The 17,790-nt window shown below is 39.1% G+C and overlaps 1 protein-coding gene across 1 annotated transcript in view; it reads right to left on the bottom strand.

The window, feature by feature from the left end:
• Window positions 1–16,338, bottom strand: part of PXDNL (peroxidasin-like) — a 371,164-nt gene extending 354,826 nt beyond the window's left edge. The window contains exons 1-2 of the mRNA XM_011962239.1: window positions 16,301–16,338; window positions 10,005–10,076 (exon numbers count right to left, since the gene is read on the bottom strand). Coding sequence (XP_011817629.1) covers window positions 10,005–10,076; window positions 16,301–16,338 — 110 coding nt within the window. The remainder of the gene's footprint in view (window positions 1–10,004; window positions 10,077–16,300) is intronic.
• Window positions 16,339–17,790: the final 1,452 nt, after the last annotated feature.

Below are 17,790 nucleotides of genomic sequence, written 5' to 3'. Positions count from 1 at the left end.
GTGTTTCACCATGTTAGCCAGGATGGTCTCTATCTCCTGACCTCGTGATCTGCCCACCTCGGCCTCCCAAAGTGCTGGGATTACAGGCATGAGCCACCGCACTCCGTCAATATTTATATTTTTAAAAAATAGAAGCCTACAGTAGCAGCAGCAGTGTGAAGGGGGCTGAGTCTAGGAGCTCATGTCAGAGAAGTGCCCCAGGCTGATTGTAGAGGGCCACATAGGTTATGGCCGGGACACGGATCCATAGGTGGAAGAGACTTTTCAGTCAAGGTTCTCCAGAGAAACAGAGCCAATAGGAAATATATGGAGATATAAAAAAGAAGATTTACACAGGAATTGCCTCACATGGTTGTGGAAGCCGAGAAGTCCCATGATCTGCCCTCTGCAAACTGAAGACCCAGGAAAGCCTGTGATACAGTCTGAAGGCCTGAGAGCTGGCCGGCTGATGGTACAGATTCCAGTTTTGAAGTCCTGAGAGCCAGGAGAGCCATGGGCAAAAGATGGATGTCCCAGCTCAGCATTCAGGCAGAGTGCAAATTCCTCCTCCCTCTGATTTTTTGTTCTATGCAGGCCCTCAGTGGATAGGATAGCACCCACCCACACTGGGGAGGGCCATCTGCTGTCCTCAGGCCACCAATTCATGCTTAGCTCTTCCAGAAACGCCCTCACAGACACACTCAGAAATCATGTCTAATCACATAACTGGGCATCCTGCAATCTAATTAATTTAAAATTAACCATGATACCGTCAACGGATGGTGTTGAGCAGATGATTGAGATGATATAACATCTATTTAGAGGATCACACGGCTGCTTGAGGAGCGGGTAAAAAGAGGCAGGGAGACCATTTAATTAGCTTTGGCTTTAGGTGAAAGGCAGTGAAGCCAGATGACTGCTGATAGCACTGAGGTGGTGAACAGATCAGATTTAAAGTATGTTTAAAGATAGAACGAAGTGGATTTGCTGATAGATGTAGGGTTTGAGGTAAAGAGAGGAGATTAGAATGACTTTAACATAACAGGCCACCTGATAGAATAAAAGTAACACAGCCTGAAATGGAGAAATTTACAGGATGGGCAAATTTGGTAAAATATATGAATCAAAAGTTTGATTTTATAAATACTGAGCTCGGGATGCTGACAGGCCTCAGATGTTGTGCACACAGTTATATGAAATTGAAGTTCAAAGTCATAGTGAAAACATAAATGTGGAGGGTCCAGTGTTTAAAACCATGGTGCTGGACATGCTCACCTCGAAGGGGAGCGTAAGGAAAGGGCTGCATGCTGAGCTGTGAGGCACTGCAGCATAAAGACTGAGAAGAGGAAAGACAGAGGGAAAGGAAAACAAGAGACATGCAATGAGTTAGGAGGATACCGAGGAAAGGGCTGTGTTATGGGATGCACTGTGTTTCCCGAAATATGTATGTTGATGCCCTAACCCCTCATGTGACTAAATTTGCAGGTAGAGCCCCTCAAGAAGGAAGTAATGTTAAGTGAAGTCTTAAGGACAGGGCCTTGATCAAGTAACACTTGTGTCCTTATAAGGAGAGGAAGAGACAGCAGGATATCTGTGTGCAGAGAAAAGGCCAGTGAGGATGCGGGGAGAGATGATATCTACACGCCAAGGAGAGAGGCCTCAGGAGAAACCAGACCTGCTGGCACCATGATCTTGGACTTCCATACTCCAGGACTGTGAGAAAACACATTTCTGTTTTTAAAGCCACCTGGTCTGTGGCATTTTGTTATGATAGCCGTAGCCAACTAATGCAAGTGATAACAAAGTGCAATTAAGGAAAATATTTCAAAAAGGAGGAGTTGACCCCTGTTTCAGATATTACTGATTGGGCAAGCAAAACAAGCACTGAAGAATACCCATGGGATGGGGCACCCATGGCGGTCGACGGTTACCTGGGAGACAGCCTTTCAGTGGTGTGGTGGTGCTCCAGACTGAGCCTGGCAGGTTTAAGAGAGGAAGGGAGGAAAGCACACAGATAGAAGGAGAAATAACAACACTTCTAGGAGCCTTGCTCCTAAGAGGAGCAGGAAAATAGAGAGATAGCAAGAGAGAGGGAGAGAGATGTCAGATCAAAGGAAGTTATTTCTTCATGTTACAGAAATTATTAAATGTCAGTATGTTTGTGTGAAAAGTACAAAAGAAAATGACAAACTGATGATTAGGAGAGATAGGGGACAATCGCAAGAATCTGCCACTGCCTGGGAGAGAAGGGAAGTGATCTAGGGCACAGGTGGTTGTGGAAAGGGGCCAGGATGGGTTTTTATTCAATGCAGCAGGAGTGAAGAGAGAGCCGATGGCCTGGGAGTGCAAATGTCTGTTACTACTGGTACTTCAGTACATAGATACGCTGTAAAAAGGCTACAACGTGCTTCTAAGAGAAATGTATGCTCTTGGGTGTTTTCACCATTTTGGAGCTTTCTTTTGGAAACCAGGATGTGTCATCCCTTATACAGGGTCTATAAATTCAGAGTAACATAAATTGAGGCAAAGGAAAATCATAAGAAGTCTCTAAGGAGACTTCATGGCCCAATTAGTAAAGCCCACACCTTAGAGCCAAGAAATATCTGGGATGTGCCTATCAGAGAGTTTTTATAAGCCAAGTTTTCCTGTCATCCACCCCAGAAATTTCTCTCTCGATTTCTGGCCAGTATCAAAATACTAACACATGACAAGAAGTTAGACCAAGGGGGAAATGAAGGTGAAGAGAACTTCTCAGAGTAGGTGAGTGATGGTAATTGTGCTGCTAAAGCTTCACCTGTGTGTTCTGGGAGTTCCCCAAAATGAGGCAGAAAAAAACTAAACCATTCCACTGAGCACTGTGCAAGCCGTTTGGAAAATACAGCAGGTTCTATATTTGCATAATGTAGAAAAATGTGAGTCATCATTTTACAATGCAGAAGTTAAAATTTCCCGAAATCACATAGAGATGGTAGTATATGAGGGGCAGTATTACAGACTATCTAGGAGCATGAACTTTGTAGCCAGAGCCACTGTGTCAAGGAAAGATCTATCACTGCATTTTTCTGCAAGACTGACAAAGTTAGCAGACTTCTCTGTGTATCAGTGTCCTACGCTATAAAATAAGGATCATGATAGTGCTTCATGGGGTTTATTAAATCAGCAAGTAAATGAAGAACATTTACAACAGTGTCTCCATAATACTGACTTTATTTTTAATATTTATTATTAGAATTTATAGTTAGACACAGAGAAGGGACTCAACAATATTAGCTTCTTTCTTTTTATTTTTTGCCTATTTTTTAATATCAAGAAGAGCACTGTAAAATATTGAATATTTGATTCTTAGATGATATGACGTCTTGGGCTTCATATAATGTTTCCTTTTATGGTGTTAGTTTCCAAAGTCAGATAAAGTATAGATATTTTCATGCCTTATTCTTCTTTTTGCAGCTCAAAATTAGGGTGTCTAAATATATGTTACTCTTACAGTACAACTACTATAATTACTCTTATTGCTACTATTACTACCACCACCAATCATAACTAATGATAATACACTTTTACCTTTCTGTGGTAGGCTGAATAACGGCCACCCAAAAATGTCAGGTTGTACTTCCTGGAATCTGTAAATTTTATCTGACAAGGAAAAGGAATCTTCAGGGATGTGATTAAATTAAGGATCTTGAAGACAGGGGATTATTCAGAGTAGGCCCTTAATCCAACCACAACTATCCATGTAAGCAAGAGACTCTACAGACACTGAATAGAAAGCAATTCTTAGCGAGAGATAGAGGCAGAGATTGGAGGGATGTGCCCTCAAGGCAAGAAACACCAAATAATACCAGCAGGCCCTGGATACTAAAAGAGGCAGGGAGAAGTTTCTCTCCCAGAGCCTTTGGAGGGCAGACAATCCTGCTCACACCTTCATTTCAGGCTTCTGGTCTCTAGTATTGTGAGAGAATCCATTTCTTTTAGTTTAAGACACCAAGGCTTTGGTGATTTTTTTTTACAGCAGCCCTGGAAAATTAATATAGCTTCTTTGCATCCTCACACTATATTTTACATGTATTATTTTGTTTAATCATTACATTAATTATATGAGCTATGATTATCCTCTTTTATAGATATGGAAACTAATATCATACAGCTAATGAAAGTCAGAACTTGAGCTCTCATCCAGGTAGAAGATTCTAAAAGCTATCATTATGTTTATACTTACACTGTTATAGTGATTTCATGTGTTTTTACTAAAATGTTTTACTATGCTTAAAAACTATGTCAAAAATCACTTTTAAACAACATAATAAAAAATTACAAAGGGGTAGAAATTCCAAATTTGATTTAGTGCTCATACATTTCCTACTTACATACTTTCCTTTTTCTTCTACTAACAGGACACATAAGTGAAGAACAATGAATAAGAGGATGAAATAATTAATATGGGTGCAAACATTTCATCATTAACTTTTAAGGAATTTTTAAAGAAAAACTAGTAAAATTTCCATGTCAAACAGCATGCTTTAAGAAAAGAGAAACCTCTTTGGCTGGTAACTGTCTTCAGCCCTTCAGACAAGACACGCTCAAGGGAAAAAACAGCAGTAGTTGCAGTACCAACATAGACCCCAGCCTTGGTTTAATTGTCATTTTCTCATGAATCTGAAAACAGCCTTTTGAGCTTGAAAGAGGAAAGTTGGCAAATAACACACCTGTTATGAGACTTGATACTTTCCCATTAAACATACTGTGTTTTTTAACCTGTAATTATAACAATTTTCCTTTTGAATCTTGCCTATAGCTACATCTTTTATTCTTTTGGAAATTGGGTAAACGTTTATTACTAGAAGACATAATCTCTTCACTTTGTAGGTGAAGAAACTGTGATCCAAGGAGTAAAACAATTTACTCAAGGTCACATATTTAGTCATTGTAAAGCACCTACCACAACACCTCACATATAACATGTTTACAATACAGAGAAAATCCTTTTATAATTTTTAATTTTATATTTCTAGTCGAGGGGGAGTCTGCAATATATTTAGTATTGCAAATTGTGCATACATTAATGCTATTTCTTTCTTTTTAATTATGTATTTATGTTACTTTTATTTTTGATTAAACATTTTATTGACTTTAGAAAAATTCTCATTATTGATCTGTTTGACAGATGAAACATTCTTTGAACAATGAAAATCCAGGCCAGGCATGGTGGTTCATGCCTGTAATCTCAGCACTTTGGGAGGCCGAGGCAGGTGGATCACCTGCGGTCAGGAATTTGAGACCAGCCTGGCCAACATGGTAAAACCTCATCTCTACTAAAAATACAAATAATTGGCTAGGCGTGGTAGTGCATGCCTGTAATCCCAGCTAGTTGGGAGGCTGAGGCAGGAGAATTTCTTAAACCCCCGAGGCAGAGGTTGTAGTGAACTGAGATCCACTACTGTACTCCAGCCTCAACAACAGAGAAAGACTTTGTCTCAAAAATAAAAAAAATCCAGTTATTCACCTTTGAATTGATTCCATAGGAGTACTGTATCTTAAATGCTCCTTTATTGTATAGAGCAAAATAGTGACAAAGTCAAGAGATTAAGAGTAATACTCAAAATTTAACAATATACAGGCATAGATAAAAATAAATAAATAAATAAATAAGTCTTCCAGTAGATTTTAAAGTCAACTATTTACTAATTGGAAGTTACTCTGATCTGCCCTGATTCTTCTCATTCACTCTATAGCCACCCATGCTGTTTCTGCCATGATCGACAATAAATTTTGAAAAATAGACAAGACAATTTAACTTGGTTTGATTCTCCTGATGTGATTTTGTTTTGTAGGATAATAAGAGAAATTTATTAGGAAGAGATCAGCCAGAGTCCTTTTTACATTGCCTTACCAAGACCATCGTCCAATAAGCTAGCACTGTATTCAGTGCCCAGGCCCTATTGCTTGTGGAAATTGCCCTAAGAGAACTACATCTAGGATCAGATCGGGTCAATAGGCAGAAGAATTGGTCTCAATGTTGGTGAAGTTCGGTGCAATTTATGCTGCAGTGCCAAATTTGTGGAGATAAATTAGTCTATTAGCCACTAGTGATAAGGCTGATTGTTGAACAGCAAAAGTGAGAATAATGCATTTATTTTTGAATTCGGTAAGAGCAAAGACAAAATGACCTAACTCTTATCAGTGGTTTTGTCACAAATCGATCACTAGCTCATCATATGCCACTATCTTCTCAATACAAGCTTTACACAAAAAACTACCACTAATATCACGTGCCGTCCCCTGAGACTGTATACAGACTGGAAAAGAAAACTTTTTATTTCCAAAAGACATGATAGTGTACTTACAAAAATCCAAAGGATATAAGCAAATGAGTAGAATTAGTGAGGTTTAATTTAGTAAGGTCACTAGAGACAATATCAATATACAAAAATCAATTGCATTTTATCTACTAGCATGAAATAAATAGAACATATAATTTAACACCATTTAACAATAATATTAATACATACATTAACTAACTATATGTGATACTTATTTAAACATTCTACGTACTGCATCCATAGCTATATATCTTACCTAGGAATAAAGTGTAGCATATGTATTTGGAAGAGATTCGGCCACATTAGAATAAATAGACATAGATGAGTGTGGGGAGAGACAGAAACATTAATGTGGCAAAATGTTAACTGGTGAATTTAGGTAAAAGATACACAGCAATTATCACGCCCTTCTTTTGAGATTTGGGTAGCTTTGAAATTTTCAAAATAAAACGTCAGAGGAAACGTTAGTAAACTTAAGGTTTAAGGAGTTAAATAACTTGCTACACTTCACAAAACAATTGGAAGGACCAGAAATTACCCCCCAGCTCCTCCCATTTGACATTCTTCTCAAGGTTCTTTTCACCTTGCTTTTCAATTAGGCCTTCCTTCCAGAATGCAGATGAGTGAGGTGTGTCAGTCCTAGAATCAGATCTTCGTATTTCTGTTGTTGCTATTTAAATAGTGGCATGCATTTATTTTATTTTTGTGGTATAGTCTAACCTTTTGTCCTTGGCATTTATTAGCTATTGCCGTTCCTCTAGGGCTCAATCATCTTTTTTATAAGCATAATTGTGTTGTCTACAGTTGAATTTGAGCCTGTTTCCCAAATGTATTACTCTTATCAGTTTCATCCAGAAACTGGAAGGCGGAGGCACCCTGGCAAGTCACAGAGCTCTGCCAGGCACCACTTCGCTGTGCTGCAGTGGGTGAAATTCAGGGTCTGATAACATATCCTTGATCTTACCCTCTAACACTTACGCTCCAGCAATACATAACATTTCCAGATTTTTTATTAAGTAAACCTCTTAGCAAGCTCTGTTTAATAGAAAAAGGCCAACTCTTTTTGAGAAAACCCTCTCTTTTACGATATAGAAGCAATGTGGTTGGCATTTTTTTAAATTGTAAGAAAACAGTGGAGTTTCTATGCAATTTACTATAAAGGCAACCCAAGGAAATAGAATCACCAGATGCTTGATTTCGCTTTGTGATGCTATGTTGGTATAAGAGCCATATGGTCAACATTTTTAATATTCTTCATGAAAATTTTAACTTTATTTTTTAAAAATGTGTCCTTATTTCTTTTGCTTTTACAATAAATTAGTAAAGACCTTTGGGTCTTCACTTAACTAGTCTAACAGAAATTCCTCTGAAGTCTCAGGAGTGGTGTCTCATTGCTTAACTCATTTTCCAGACAGAAATCTCTCTCTCTTTCTCTGACTCTCTCTCTCACACGCACACAAACACACACACACATACCAACCACATGTACACACAACTTACTGTTTAAATGATCTACCATCTGTATTCCAGGGAAGTACTCTTCTGAATGCTATCATGAAAAACCATATAGCACAGCAGTTAACAGTTCAAACTGTGTGGAACCCTGACTCTGATCCTTTCTATCTGCCTCAATTTGGGTAAATTATGTTACAGCCAGGAACCTCAATTTCCTCATCTGTAAAATGAACATAGTAACACCTATCACAAAGCATGAGAGAAAGGAATATAGATAATGTATATAAAGCAACTGGTATAAAATGAGGCTTACAATTAACAGCATAATTACTATTCTATTATGGTTTTCTAATAAAAAAGATTTAGAAACAAATTAATATTATCCATGGTTTCTGCCAAGTGAAGAGGTGGATTGTTCATCAATAATTAATGTTCATCAATAATTGTGTACTGTAACTCCAAAATGTGGCCAAACCCCAATAGATTTTATCAGTTTGTCACACTCCTTGAATTTTTTAAATGGCAACTATCTCTAATGAAAATATTTGAAAACATTTTATCATATTCACCATTTAATCAATGAATAAAATATTTGGTTATCTATCATATACATGTTTCAGTAGACATTGGTGAAAGGCTTCATTGATGGTGCTATTCAACTATTGGACACCCCAGAAATACTCATTAGAAGATACTCAATAGACTGGGCACGGTGTCTCATGCCTATAATTTCAACATTTTGGGAGGCCAAGGCGGCTGGATCACGAGGTCAGCAGATTGAGACCATCCTGGCCAACATGGCAAAACCCCGTCTCTATTAAAAATACAAAAATTAGCCGGGTGTGGTGGCAGGCACCTGTAATCCCAGCAACTCAGAAGGCTGAGGCAGGAGAATTGCTTGAACCTGGGAGGTGGAGGTTGCAGTGAGCCAAGATCGAGCCACTGCACTCCAGCCTGGGCAACAGAGTAAGGCTCTGTCTCAAAGAAAAAAGCAATAATAATCAAATGCAGATCTTTGGGCCCATCCTGAGAAGTCCTAAATTAGGATCCCTGGGAAAGAGGGCCGGGAATTTGCATGTCCACAGGCACTCCAGGAAATGTTTTTGTAATTGCACTTTGATAATCATTGCTTTATTTTAAAACAAAGAATAAACCCTGCAGTCCTTACTTTCTTATGTTCTTACATCATCCCAAACAGAGATACTGTGATAAAAATATGTGTGTTCCAGCATCAGTTACTGGAAAGAAACCAGATGGGAGAAACACAAGTGTAAAGTTATGATCTCAGCTCTAAAGTTAGAAGGGCTAGCTTGAACTGAATATGGTGAGTTCCTCCAAGTTGATAAAATTGCTAACTCTATCATGAGAATATTATGACAAAAAGACAAACACCCCCACATGAGTCTAGCCTCACTGAACATTCTTAACTCTCAGCGTGTTCACTCAGTGGATTAATCTAAATGCAGCATAGGAAGATTTTACACATTGAACCTCCGGTCATCACCTCTCATAGGTCTCTTCTCCTTATAGCACTTACTATACATAGAGGTTTTTTTATTACAGACATATTACAGCTGGGTGTTGGCTACCTGACTGCCCCACAATGTCAGACCATCAGTTCTATCATAGCAGGGGCATGTGCATTTGGATCCAAATACAAAACCAGCCACCTGGTAGCCCACAATAGATAAAAGATACTGTTGAGTGAATAAAATAAATGCTTTTTAACTTGGAAACGTTTATCGGTGCTTAACCCTAAAGTTGTCATTTTTTCTCTATGTGATTTTTTTTCATTTAAAAACTATCATAAAACAGCATCTCTACATGATTCTCAAGTTTTTCTTTATTTTAGAGTATCACAAATAAGAAGGCCTAGTAGCATACTGAGTAGACCTTGTGCTTTACAGTTAGGAAGTTGTGAATTTTAATTTCATTTCTGTTGCTTTCTTGCCATGGGACTCATAGACCAGTTATTTAACCCCTCCTTCTCTCTATTTCTTCTTCTCATGAAGCTTTTCTAAACCAATAGAAAATAAACAAATTGGATAAATAAGAATCTCTTCCACGTTCAAAAGGTTATAAAAACATAGGCAGTATAAAGAAGCAGCAGAATTTTCCCAGTTATAAGACATCTACAAGGTGTCATTCTTCTACTAGCTGTTCTTGACACTCAGAATGACTTTCATGGTAAATTGCAATCCAACCAGCAAATAATTTTAAGAACCTTACAGATAAGCAATAAGTACTCACAGAGTGTTCAAATTCTTGAGTTTCTTGAAGGCATTCTCTGGAATTTCTCTTATTCTGTTAAACCTCAAGTCTCTGGGAACATAAAAAGGTGAAGAACGATTACAATATGGTGACTGTGTTCTGCCATTATTTCCAGAAGCTTGAAAGTTAAATCTCCTTTTACGATCAAACATACAATACAAAAGGACTAAATCTAATTAAGACAGAACTAGTGCACACCATACACTAATCATGAGGGAGGTGCACTGTTTACAGAAAATTTTGCATCTCTGGGGCCATATGCTTGTCACAGGATGCCAGACAAATGTGGCTACTTATAGAGCTCTGCAAAGCGTTAAAGATAGTTACACCATTTATTTTAGGTTTTATTTGTATGCCAGTAAAACAAATTCTATACATGGCAGCATGTCAATTGAGTATATTTAGTTTGGAAAATAATCGATGTATTAGATGTCACATAACGACTGAACTCAACACCACTGTGTGAATTTACCTAAAATTATTAATTACTTAATTTTTCTTCACAGTACAGGAGTACAATGGCCTTCCATGAAGTATTAAATCAACAGAAGAATCAGTTTGAGAGAGACGTTACTCCACAACCAACATTCTCTTTCACGAATTCACATCTTTTTTATTCAGCATGTGAATAATTGAGTGTCAGCTACGTGCCACCTATCATGTTAAGTAATAAGGATGCAAAGATAAGCAAGATAGGATCCCTGCTCCTGAGCCAGATAGTTCAGTGGGGGGATGACAAGCAAGTTATTACAGGACTAGGACATATAGTGTTTGTGATGCAACAGAGGATCAAACAAATGCCATGCACACTTGGAAGGCTTAGGGACTGCTCTGCCTAGAGCCCCTCTATCAGCTGGAGAATGAGTCTCCCCACTCCATGTCATTATGATAAAGACGTCAAGCAGGGGCCTCTTCCTGCCCAGAACAGGGTGGTTAACTGGGGGCAGCATCTCCACGGACACACTGTTTCTTCCATGGGGAACATATGACCCAAGCAAGGCCAGCTGGAGGTGTTTTAAGCATTGACGTGGCTGCTGAATAAAACAGTCATGTTCTGTCTCTGGGGTTCAGAGCTCTAAGGAAAATGAGCATCTAGGGCCACTAACTCATATTGTCCACACTAGAAAGCGCCAGCCTGGAAATAAAGCCCAGGAAACACACAGGGTCAAAATAGCAAATGAAAGAAACAAAACCCTGGACCCAGGATTGCCTGAGACCAAATTTACTCCTTGACTTTCCAGATCCCTGACACCAGGAACTGTCATTTTGATAAACTAATTTGAGCTGAATTTCTATCTCTAATGCAAGGAGTATAGAACAAAGATGAAGTAATTTGCTTGGGAATGTTAGGACCAAGGAGAAGTATATCAGGGAAATTTTATAGGATGCTAGAGTGGCAGTGATAGAATAAAATGAAAACAAAAAACTGTCTTTACTTCCCTTCCATTAATTTCTCAAAACAAAACTCTTTACCACCATAAAAAGTTGTTCTGTCTTAGAATACTTGACTTACAAAACTTTATAAGAGTACTTTAAAATCTATCATGGATCACTTTATCTTTCTCTAGACTTTGCCAAAATGAGCAAAATTTTATAGGAGCTATTATTTTCAATTAAAGTTATTAAATAACTCAGTGACTATACCTGCTTGCTAAATGGAATGCACTGCGTATATATCATGCATTGCTGTTTAGTATGTCTATACTCTATTGGTAAAAGAAACTGTAATTTATATGAGATCCTCCCTATAAACATATAAGACAGTAAGTTATGTAGACCCAAATACCCTGGAAACCACTGGTTTCTCTTAAAACAGAAGCTAAAAAATTAATAGTTATAGAAAGGACTTTCCTCTTGTATTAAACAATAGTCCTAATAATTCTCCCAAAATGGGATTCCAACAATACAAGAAGGGAGCAAATATAAAAAGATAAACCATAGGCTTTGACATTTCTGAAAAATTCAGAAAAGTACAAATGAGAAAATAATAATCCTTACTATCTACATCCAGAATTAACTACTGTTAATATTTATACCTTGATATAGTTGCTTCTACTCATAATTTCACGTATTTTTACTACGTAAATTATATATAAAAACACATTGTAGATAAAATGAACATCTTTTAAACACCATCTTAATTTTAGCTTTGCCTCCCACACCAGATGTAACCACTCATGTATTTGACACTCCTCTTCAGACATACATTTCTATGTATGTGGATAAATACAAGATGAAATGTAAACACATACAGATACTTCTCGACTTATGATGGGGTTATGACCTTATAAATCCACTGTAAGTTGAAAACATTGCAAGTCAAAAATGCATTTAATACAACTGAACTACCAACATCATAGCTTAGCCTAGCCTACCTTAAACATGCTCAGAACACTTGCATTAGCCTGCAGTTGGGCAAAATTATCTAACACATACCCTATTTTATAATAAATGTTGACTATCTCATGCAGTTTATTCACTATTGTACATTACATCAAAATTGCAACCACTTAACATGATAAAGTCAAAAATCATAAGTTGCACCATTGTAAGTCAAAAACTGTCTATACATGAAAATAAACCTAATATATGGGCAAATTTAAAATATTTTGTGCTTTTAAATTTAAAAAAAATGCTATCAAATGTTATATGGTTGTTAAAACTTCCCTTTTCCCTTCCACTACATATTTTCTATGTTGTTCCTTGTCTACACATAAAGGACTAGGTATTTTTGTCTAACTTCTCCACAGTACTCCACAGTGCAGACAGACCACACAGTTCCTTTATAGATTCCTTTACTGACAGACATTTTGGTTGTTTCCAAATTTTTGCAACATTATTTACTAACAATATTGCAACAAATATGTATGCATGTCTCCTTGTACACTTGAAGAAAATGTTTGTCTATGCTAAATATTTGGAATTGGGATTACTAGGTTATAGGGTAGGTACATCTTCAGTTGTACGAAACGATGCCATTGCAAATTTTGTTTTCAGTTACATACATTATAACGGTAATATAACTGAAAATAATGTGAAAAGATGCTTGAACTCATCACCAAATTACATATTTAAACTTATCACTGGATTGATTTGAAAGCCAAGGTGCTATATGTATCTGTTATCAGAATTCCCTTCTTGTTTGTCTCCACAAGTAAGCAGACATAAGCTTTTCTCCCACAGAGACAGTCTTTCTTGTAAGCTGGTGCCATAGCAAGGTCTCCAGGGTACCCAGGCTCACCCAGTGGACTGTAAGATTCTGCCTACTGACTTTGGCCATGCCCTGTTCTCACCACTGAGGCATGCTCAGGGACTGTCTTCCTGAGAAGCAGAGTGTGGGCTGGGCTGGGTGCAGTAGCTCATGCCTATAATCCTAGCACTTTGGGAGGCTGAGGTAGGACGACCCCTTGAGCCCAGGAGTTCGAGACCAGCCTGGGCAACATGGCAAGACCCCATCTCTACAAAAAATACAAAGATTAGCCAGGCACGGTGGTGCACACCTGTGGTTGCAGCTACTCAAGAGGTTGAGGTGGGAAGATCACTTGAGCCCAGGAGGTCAAAGCTATAATGAGCCGTGATCACACCACTGCACTCCAGCCTGGGCCACAGAGTGAGACCCTGTCTCAAAAAAAAAAAAAAATGGTTGGACTCCCAAAGATTTTCTCCAGATTTACTTAAATTCCAAAAAGTCATATTCAAATATACCGAAATGAATATGTTAGCACTCGATCCTCTTTGGATAGTATATTCTGGCAGATAAATTTTTATAGGTAAGTACATTATAAACTGAAATTGTAGGAAGAGATACCGCTTCCTAATTTGAATCCCAGGTCTTTAGGATTGCATACAGGGCCTTGTACAATGTATTACCTATCGTAAGGTAAATATATTTCTGAAAATTAGATTATTTAAATTCAAATGGCTACCAAATTTGGATAATGATGCTTTCTGTGTAAGTATGTATGTTTACCTAGAAATACAATTCATTTCCCATAATGCCTCTATTTTACTCAAGATCGGTCATTAGCAATTTCATTTATACAAAATTTGTCATTCATTTCCTCCCTTAGCATAAAATGTAGCATTGTATTTTTACTCCTTACATAGAGAGAAAATTGAGTTATTATATCTCCTTCATCCCATTGTAATATACATAATATTGATGAAATAATATTTATGATAATAACAACCCCTGTGTAACACAATTTTAATCCCATTCATTGTTCATTGGAACTCAGTTCAGAAGCAATCCTAGTCATTGTACCAAGGATAAAAGTTGGGCACATGAAATTTCCGGGGAGTGGTTAGACAAGCATGTCTGTCTGTCTCCTCTACTCTCCCCAGCACAAGCTGAAGAAGCTGGGGAAGAAATGTTTAATGCTCTTCTGCACAAGCAATTTGGAATCAATGTTTTTAACTAATAAGACATGAATTTCTAGCTCAAATTCAATTCAGAAATTCCTGCTGCCAAAAAGAGACGAAAATGACTCCACATGGCATACTGAGGATGAAGAAAAGGAATGGGCAGAGAGCAGCATGAACTAGCTCCAAGCAAACTACCATAGCTCCAAGTCATGCCATTTGGACCCCAAGTTAACAGTGCACACCAGACTCACCTCGCAGCCCCTTATGCCTCCTCTCAGTGGGTTACATGGAGTTACACCATGTGGATGTGCAGAAATGTGCAGAGAAAGACCTCATAGAGTGATAGAGAAGCCCCAGGCCTTGTCTACATCTGGAAGTTCCCAGTGAGTTTTAAGGTAAATTTTACATTAACAATAAACAAACAGAAATTTAATAGAAAGAATACTGTATAGTTATCTATACTATACAGTAATGTACAATAGTGAATAAATAAATTCTGCAATTTGTGAATTAGACAGTCTAATTCACAAATTGCAGAATTAATTAATTAATGTATTTATTTATTTATTTAGAGAAGGAGTCTTGGTCTTGTCGCCCAGGCTGGAGTGCAGTGGGGCAATCTCGGCTCACTGCAACCTCCACCTCCAGGGTTCAAGCAATTCTCCTGCCTCAGTCCCCTGAATAGCTGGGATTACAGGTGCCCACCACGCCAGGCTAATTTTTTTACTTTTAGTAGAGACAAGGTTTTGCCATGTTGGCCAGGCTGGTCTCGAACACCTGACCTCAGGTGATCTGTTGATCTAGGCCTCCCAAAGTGCTGGGATTACAGGCATGAGCCACCGCACCCAGCCCAAAATTGAAGATATTACATAGTGTGCACAGTACAATGGTGCAGTCCAGTATAAGTTGTAAGATAAATGTGATCCTCTTGAAATAATATGTGTAGCTGAGACTGAATGCAAAATATTGTTAACAGATAAAATCAAAAGTCTGAACTTGAGCCCCTTCCTGAGGAGACCCAGGCCACACAGCTCATCCAGCGAGGTGTGGGGCCTCCTGGTAATCCCTGGGTTGAACACAGTCTCCAGATTTGTTGTGAGTAGATGCTTGGCTATCATAGCTAAGAATCTTATGCTCGGAGAGCAAGACAAATGAGCTGAGACGCTCAGAGAATGCTGTCTTACCAGGCTGATTTCTGTTTGCGTGTTGTACTTGTTTCTCTAAAATCTGAGAAATATTCTTTCTGGCAGAAAGCCTGTCTTCCCGAGAAAAAGATCAACCAGATCTGTACCTTAGCCAAAAACATTCCTATTGAAGGTAAGGATGCAATTAAGTCACAGGAATGGCACAAGCCTACCACCGCAGAAAGAAAGGCAAGCAGGTTCCTGTCTCCCTGAGTTACCATGAAGGGCAGGAGGGAGAAGGTGATTCCTAAAAGCTGGGCTGTTATTTTATTGGGAGACACGCCCTCCTGTGCACTGCTGCCCGCAGCCCACTTTTGGCATCAGAGTGAGGGCAGACTCTGCTCCCTGTAGCCAGACCCTCTGTCAGTCACTCCGATCAGCCCCGCTCCAGCTCCCGCCACAACCCCTCCCTCAGGCAATGCCCTTTGTGACTGCTCCTCATCCAGCATATCAGAACGGTGCTAGGACACTGTCGGGATACTGCCACACTGCCCGGCCTTGGAGTCAGGGGAAGAATCAAGGAGATTTTTCCACACCTCTCCCTGTTGCTCTAAAACAAGTCTTCTTCATCATTTCATTTGACAACCCTGTCATTGTAGAAATTGGAAATACATTTTCCAGGCTTGAGATGATCGTCTGGAGGACACCCTCTGTCTTGACTGATTCCCCGTCATGTCCCCAGCTGAGGAAGGCTCCTGAATTTTCTCGAATCTCTAATGCACTTACTGCCTTCCAGTTGCCTCACGGCCAGGGCTTGAGGCCATCTTCCGCTGTTGTTTGCTGGCCCAGTATTAACCTGCTGTAGTGGTTAATTTTATGGATCAACTTGGCTAGGCCATCGCACCCATGGAACTCAGCTTTTCACCAAACACCAATGTAGATGTTGCTCTGAAGGTATTTTTTACAATAAGATTAATATTTAAATCAGTAGGCTTTGAGTAAAGCAGATCACGCTCCACAACGTGGTTGAACCTCATCCAATCAGTTGAAGGCCTTAAGAGGAAGGCCTGGGGTCCCCTGAGGAAGAGGGAAGCTGCCCCCAGACTGTCTTGGACTTGAGCTGCAACATCGGCTCTTCCCTGGGTCCCCAGCCTGCCAGCTGCCCTGAAGATATCAGAGCGGCCAGCCCCCACAATTTTGTGAGCCAATTCCTTAAAATCTCCTTCTCCATATACATACGCACATCCCCTGTTGCCTGGTGGGCAGGCGTTGGTCTGGCAAAGTCTGTAAGGAGACCACAGTGTGAGGAAAGCCAGAAAGGAAGGGCAGACCTTGCAGCAACCTTGTCTGCAGTTAGTGTGAGGCAGGTGGCAGTGGGGTGATTTTTTTCTTTCTTTTTTTTTTTTTGGTACGTTTGATACTTATCTACAGATTTCCAACAATAGCTAAAGCACTTGTACATAAATAGGAATACTATAAAGGCTTCAAAGAAGACACTCAAACAACTTTACAAAAGTTATTCCATCTAGCATCTTCACTTTGCTCCTCAGTGAAATTCCCAGCCCACCTCTACACTATTTTCCAGAAAACGATTTCATTCCCTCTCAAGCTCGTGGATTAGACCAAGGAGAGCTGAGACTTGCTCTGCTAAAGTGCTTGTTCACAAAGTCGCTGGGATCAGAAAATCAATTGCAATTGACCTTCCTTATTTTCGGGTCTGCAGATCAAAAATATTTGGAAGAAGCAACAAAAAATAAAAATATGGCCAGGTGCAGTGGCTCATACCTGTAATCCCAGCACTTTGGGAGGCTGAGGCAGGCAGATCACAAGGTCAGGAGTTCGAGCCCAACCTGACCAATATGGTGAAACCCAGTATCTACTAAAAATACAAAAATTAGCCGGGCATGGTGGCAGGCACCTGTAGCCCCCGCTACTTGGGAGGCTGGGGCAGGAGAATCTCTTGAACCCGGGAGATGGAGGTTGCAGTGAGCTGAGATCATGCCACTGCACTCCAGCCTGGGTGAAACAGCGAGACTCCATCTCAAAAAATAAAATAAATAAATAAATAAAAATTAAAAAAACAATAAAAATACAAATTTTTAAAAATACAGAATCATAACTAGTTGCATAGCGCTTACATTGTATTAGGTATCAAAAGTAATCTAGAGATGATTGAAAGTATAGGGGAGAATGTGCATAGTTTATAAGCAAATACTACAGCATTTTCAATCAGAAACTTGAACAGCTGCGGATTTTGATATCCTGGGGGTTCCTGG

Source organism: Colobus angolensis, unplaced genomic scaffold (genome assembly GCF_000951035.1).
Source record: "Colobus angolensis palliatus isolate OR3802 unplaced genomic scaffold, Cang.pa_1.0 Scaffold586, whole genome shotgun sequence".
Classification (NCBI taxonomy): domain Eukaryota; kingdom Metazoa; phylum Chordata; class Mammalia; order Primates; family Cercopithecidae; genus Colobus; species Colobus angolensis.
This window is presented reverse-complemented; position numbering and strand designations above follow the sequence as displayed.